Raw genomic sequence first — 6701 nt, 5'->3', positions numbered from 1 at the left:
AGCAGATTCTAGAAAGGCTCAAGCACACCTTCACCTACAGACAGAGAAAGTGCATAAAGGCTTATGGAAAATGCTGGAAAACATAGAACCAATCTAAATTACTCAGCTAAAATTGCTCAACTGAGGGTTTTAAGGTATTGAACTAACCTATGGATGTATGAACACAGGGAGTTAAAAACAACAACAAAAACAAAACAAGGCAACTGTTTTTAAGGTTTCATGATAGCAGATAACAAAGCTTTTGATGGAAGCTTCTAAACAAGGGCTTGGAGTAACATTCCTAGAAAAATACGTGATCACATACTAGAAGAGCCTAAACTGCAACTCAGTAACAGTATGCACAGATTGAAATGGTCTCTCTAATCAAGCCGCATCTTTCTTCAAGTATAGTGTCCAAGACAGGACAACGTGCCAGTGAGGCTGCCCCAGTGCTACATAGAGCAAGACTGCTTTGCACGCACTGAAGCTACCCGTTTGTCTGCACATCCCGGTATAGCAGTTGCCTGTTTTGCAGCAGCATGACTTCTTGACTCATACGCAGCTTGTGTGCCTTTGTAGCTTAGATCCTTTTCCGCAGAATAGCTAATTCCATAGAATTCTGTTTTTTCAGATCGCATATCCAGGATGTTCTGATCATTTCAAATTCTCATCCTTGTCTGGAGTGTGAACTGCAGCCTTTCCTGGTTTGTTATAATGCAATAATTCTATTCCCTGTTGCTGTCATCAGTAAGTCAGATCAAGAACAAACACCACAGATCCCCATTCAAGATATTCTGATAGCAAAACATTGACAATGACTCTTGGAGGATGAAACACTGTTTAAGAGAAAGCTTAAACCTATTTCATTACGAACCACTGATATTAAAAAGTTGTACATAAACTGTTTATAAACATAATGAAAATGTAACATTTTATAAAAAGTACTGCAATCAAACAGAAAATCCAACAGAGTAACAAGGATAAAGCCTTTGTGACCACAAAACTGTGCAATTCTATATGGTGGCAAAATACTGGTACAAAAAACAAGTCACTTCTCCTGACCAAGTCTAACTGGTTCACCTCATAACTCATGCTTCATCTCAGGCAGTAAAATTGTTCTCGTTTCCTAGTCTTTGGGCAGGGTCATTTGATAGCACCTGCCAGTGTGTTCGGGCCCTGTAGGAGCAACAGCAATCCGAGCACACCCTTAGAAAAGAACAGTTAGCTGAAAGAAATGTCCACAAGAGGGATCTTATGCTGGGTTCCAAGCCATTAAGGGCCACAGCATGGCCTGATGCTAGGTGCTGACTGGAGGCAGCACAAGGTATATAGTAGCATGGAAGCGTTTGATGTATTTTCTTGGCAAACTGGAGGCTTGCTTGAACCTTCCCACCACCATGACAAGCAATTACTTTGTCTAGAGCAAAAACATGGATTGCCAAGGATTACTCCTCTTATCATTGGGGCACTGCTCCTTTTTTTTTTTTTTTTCCATTAGGGTGTTGATCTTTTCAGGCTATTGCAGCTATAGGTATTTCTCCCGGAGAGAAATACGTCACTATCAAGATGCCAGTGCAAAGATTCTCCAGGATCTGCTGCTGCATCCAGAATGCCTCAGGAAAACAAGGAGCTGTATGTCACCTGACATGCTACAGCAAGATGCAACTCCCATCCCTACCCTCCAGCTGCTGTTTCTAAATGCCTCCTGCAAGGTGATGCAAGTCTTCTGGAAGCAAGGACCCGAGACAGACGATTGTTGAGGCATTTTTATTCCGCGTGTCATAAAACTGGCTTGCACAGAGCAAGACGTCCAACACGTCAGTGGAAGTCATATGCAGCTCCATTCTCAATAATGGAGAAAGTGTGATGCCAGTAGACACCGTTATACTTTGCAGTCTGTCTGTGCTTATATCACAGCCCATTAACTGCTCCAGCTCATGTACTGAGCCTAAAGCCTTCCATTAGGATGACAACTCAAGAGCTCCACGAGGAAGGAGTTTGCTTAGCAGGGTTATTCACTCAGAACCTTGGCCCAGCCAGACTGGACTCAGTGCCATGCTTTGCCCTGCTGATGGAGGCCCGGCTAAGCTAAACCCATATGGTCAAGTGGTATTGTGTACAAGGAAATAACCCTCCTAGAACCTGCAGTGAGAGCAGGACCACAGATCAGCCCTGTTAGTAACATCTCCAGGGTATGAGCTGGCCCTTGCATTCAAACATCTCTGTGTTCTGTTTCCCAGTGCCTAGGTAGTACTTTTATTACCCAGGTTTTCTCTTTAGTTGCTCTTCTTCCTTCCAAAATATCCCAGATAATCAAACCTCGTCTTCCACATTTTCATGCAACACCTAGAAAACAAGAAGTCAGTTCTGCAAACTGTTGTTGAAGCTGAGAACTTAAATTTAAAATGGGACTTGCTTATTATTTCCAGAGAAGGAAATTCTAGCAAAATTCTTCAGAAGTCTGCCCAATTCTCCAAATGCAAGGAGAGGTATGGGAGCTAAGCAACTGATTGGATAAATTATGTTAACAGGACTGTGGTGTTTCTGAAAAATACTGGAGAATCTCCTCTGGAGAGCAGAAACTGTATGGTTCAACATCCTTGAGTCTAGTATTTGGGTACCATCTTTCTGTGTGAGAAAACACCAGCACAAGGCATTTAAGGCTTAGCAGTAAGGGGACAGCAATCAAAATACAAATGCCAAATATGCATGTGAACCTTGCAGCATCAGACAAATTCAAGCTCAATTGGCAACCAGATAACTTACTTTTATTATTTACATCATGATGTTTCGAACCCAAACGGTAAGCAAGTGGGTATTGAAAAAATCCTTATGAAGGAGAAGAAATAGCATATGCCAGGCATTAATTACCAAGACTTCTTAAGAAGGGTTTGACTCAAGTATTAAAAACCAAAACAAAACACTTCCCCCTCACCCCCTTCCCCCCCAAAAACCCCACCAATGGTTTCAGCTTGTTCCATAAGAACAGACTGGGGACAGGCAAGGGCGGAGCAAGAAGAGAAAAGAGAGAAAGGGTGCAAGAAGTTGCTTTAAACGAAAACCACTGGAAGTTACAAAATCAAAGGTGATTCATCATCACAGGACTTGAGACACACATGTACAAAACAGATGCCAAGTGTCCCTACAGAAGAAGTTTAAAAACCAAACCAAACCACTTCTTGAGCTCTTACAAGGAAAAAAAGACTACCTTCAGGAGAATCCTCAAAATAGAGAATATCTGCTGTCATCTCGTAAAACCAAAGACTTCCTTAGATATTAAAAAGTAATTTTTGACACTGCCTCCTGCATCTCACACCAAATATTTCAATATTAGATTTCATGATGAAGTTCGCAGAACATCTTTTGTTTTGTGAAACAAACACCTTGTCTGGGGAAAGGGTACTGCATGGTTGTGATGAGCTCTACTAAGGTACAGTCTTGGTGGACCAAAAAAATAACAACAACTGATTTAACAACTGACAGCCACATAAGTAATGGTGACTGTGATCTCACAACAAGTATTCTGTGAAAACACTGTGCCACCAACCAATGTTATTTATATTTGGAAATTTAAATGGGCCAGTTTTCCTGAATGTAATAACTGTAAGTGACCAGGAAGATAAGCATTTAAAATGAGAAATGTAAAATAGGAATTATCATTTAACGACATCCCAAATCAATATCCAAAAAAGAAAAAACAAATAAAATATAAAGTAGAAAGGTAGAAGAAATAGTAAGGATTACTAGTTAGAAGAAAAACACACATAACTTAAGAGAAACTCAGGAAGCAATAAAACATCAATCACCACCAGCATTAAGGACAGTAAGATTTCAGACCCATATTAATGCACACTAGGTCATGCACAGATCCACCAAGAGACGCCGGGGGGGGGGAAGCAAAAATGTAGAAATATTCACCAGAGCTTTTGATCTATATCTGGGACAAAATAAGGGCTGCATTTAATCTTGTATAATAAGAAAGGAACAGAAATGTTAATAAATTTACTAAGGGAAGATATATGGCAGCACTTCCTACAATTAAACATTTTTTCAGTCAAGATGCCCAACCTTCCACATAATTGTCTTAAAGGAACTAGTTGAGACTAACTTGCCTTTGGTCTGTGATAGAATAATGCATTGGTTAATTTGAGACTCAGTCAACGAAGCTTTAGTGACTAGTATCATTGATGTTAGTCAAGCACAACTTCAGAGAAGGCAGTCAAACAAGCTTCCTTTCCTAAATATGTTACAAATACTGATTTGTTACTGAATACAGCTACTTCACTGATAAGGTGAATTTGAAATTACCCAAGAGAACTTCACTCAGTACAACATGAAGCCTTGTTTAAAAACTAGCACTGTAAGAAACTAATATGGCACAGTTTAAATGGATTAAAAACCTCACACATGAACAGATCTCAAAATGCAACAAACAGGAAGACAATAACAAGCATGGCAGAATTTTGCAGTGTCCCTTAAAACCAAGTTCTCATACAGCATATAATAATTTTAATCAATGATCTGGATGATTAAAACACTTCGTCAGTATAATCTGCAAAGGATACAAAAATCAGTGCTGCAATGCCCAGTCAGTCCATATGCAATGAGGTCTTTGAGTTGCCATTAGATATTTTGCTACGAGGCTTAATGTAAAGAGCTCCTGTTGCGACTTCTACAGCCTCTGTGCAATAAGGTTCAACACATCTTTGCTGGCCTTTTAATATGAATTCACAACATCCCTAGCCTTAATAACCACTGTCAGCTTTCACAGGAACTACTGGATCCCATGCCCCAGGCAATCTAAAGCACACAATACAAGACCCTTCACAGACAGTGGATTACCCTCTACCTACTACCACTAGGACTTCTGCAACTTCTCTAGAAGATTTGTTGCACGCCTGTCAGCCCAGACTAAACCAAACRCAGGATATGCTGCTTTCCCTTTGAGAATGGCTTCTAACTATGCCTTCCACCAGAAACTTAAAATTTGAATCATGATACAAGATTAAAGACAACCTTGTTTCTTAGCTTGGATCCAGGCAGGCAAGGACAGAAGAGTTAATATTGCCCTGCTCACCGCTGCACTTTTTCTTTTTTCCTCTTTTCTCCTTAAGGCACTGTGGGAACAGAATAGATATTAAGAATTTAGGGTCCATTCTTATCAACAAAGCCACTCACCTTGACTGCCTACAACTAGAACTAGCAGCCCCTTTCCCCCGTAGTCCTTTGAGGAAGTCACCAGCATCACTCATAGATGAATAAGCACACTAGGGACTAGTGAACTGCATGCCTGGGTGTCTGTCAAATTGAGGTACTGCTAATAGATAAGGTTTTTCTAAAGTGCCTCAGTGTCTGTATGCTGCATGAATAAGATAATCCCAGATAGCACAATGTCTTTTTCCTATGCGCTCCTCAAAACGTGTCATGGCTCTACGCCTTGCCATGGGGCTGACCCAAACAGGGTGGATAGCAGCTACATCCTGCTCAGCAAACCATGCTGCCAGGTAACTCAGGCCAACTCCGTTTCTTCATCCCTGAACACACAGTGGACACGTTCCTTTGCGTTGTAATACACCTGCCCACAACGCAGACGTGGCTCGTCCTGCTGGTACCAGAGCTGTTCGTTGAACTCTGGGAAAAAGAAGGCAATTTCTCTGCTGGCCGATGCTGGTGAATCTGTTAGAACACAGAGGAAAAGGAGACAGATACCTCAAACATACTGTGTCCCAGAGGGAAGGGCAGAGGTTGAGGATGTACAGCAAAGTGCCAGGCTTTGTGTCACAAGACAGGTGCAAATGGATTCTGCAGAAGGGAGCAAATCATTAACTTTGACTCCGAAAACAGGAAGTGAGCAAAGACAGAGAAAATACCGTCATTCACCCCTTACTGAGCTCTAGTCCTTACCCAAAACTTGGCCAAGAAGGATAGGCCTACCTGAGCCATGCGTGGTGTTCCTGGTGTCAGTAAGGCCATACGCTCCTCGGATGGAGTCCGGCATGCTGTTTCGGGCTCGGAATACTTTGGTGGGTCCCATAAGGGATCTCCAGAGGAGGATAGCATTTTCATGAGCCAAGATATAAGCCCACATGGGGCCGCTGAGAAAAGGACCAGGGAAGATCAGAAGTAGGTAAGGTTACAGCAGGGCAAAGCTTCTTCATTCTTATAAACACAGCAAAATCAAAGCAGCAAGGAAGCGCAGCTGCCATGCAGTGCTCTGCGGGAGGAGATATAGGCCAGTCATGACACCAGACAGTGAGACCACAGTTTGGAAGCAAAGCCTTCGCTTTAAGCACCTCCTCCTAGAGGATGGTACCCGCAGCCTGTGGGGACGCTACTCCACTGAATACTTTGCTGTCACAACAGAAGTGGTCCCTGACACTTCCCCGCCCTTGAGCCCAGAGCCTTCACTGTCAGTATGCCACAAGCACTGACTCCTGGAGAGACATGTCCTACACTGAAGGCCCTGTGGCAGACTGCTCAGGATACCGGGGCTTTCCTTGAACAAGACAACGGTCCACCTGCAAAATGAAGCGAGCTCCCTCCTCACGCCCAGCACAGCCGCAGGCTTGGCAGGTACCTGGCCATGAACTCCACCAGCCGCTGGTAGAAGAATTGCCCTGCAGGAGAAACACGGCCTGAGTAACGGCCTGCCCGGCCCTGCCGTCCGCAGAGCCGAGCCGCCCCGTCGCAGCCCACCCACCCGCGTGCTCCCGGTAGGAGCG

The 6701-nt window shown here is 43.1% G+C and overlaps 1 protein-coding gene across 1 annotated transcript; it reads right to left on the bottom strand.

The window, feature by feature from the left end:
- Positions 1-204: 204 nt before the first annotated feature.
- NME6 (NME/NM23 nucleoside diphosphate kinase 6) lies at positions 205-6698 on the bottom strand (the record flags this gene model as incomplete). The annotated part of the gene is made up of 4 exons (XM_026071169.1): positions 205-5655; positions 5914-6074; positions 6557-6596; positions 6680-6698. Coding segments are annotated over 4 exons (387 nt in total), but the record flags the coding sequence as incomplete, so codon positions are not given.
- Between the last annotated feature and the right edge of the window lie 3 nt (positions 6699-6701).

This window comes from Apteryx rowi, unplaced genomic scaffold, assembly GCF_003343035.1.
Source record: "Apteryx rowi isolate R43461 unplaced genomic scaffold, aptRow1 scaffold_322, whole genome shotgun sequence".
In the NCBI taxonomy this organism is placed as follows: domain Eukaryota; kingdom Metazoa; phylum Chordata; class Aves; order Apterygiformes; family Apterygidae; genus Apteryx; species Apteryx rowi.
Note: the sequence above shows the minus strand (reverse complement) of the source record. Positions and strands in the feature narration are given on the sequence as shown.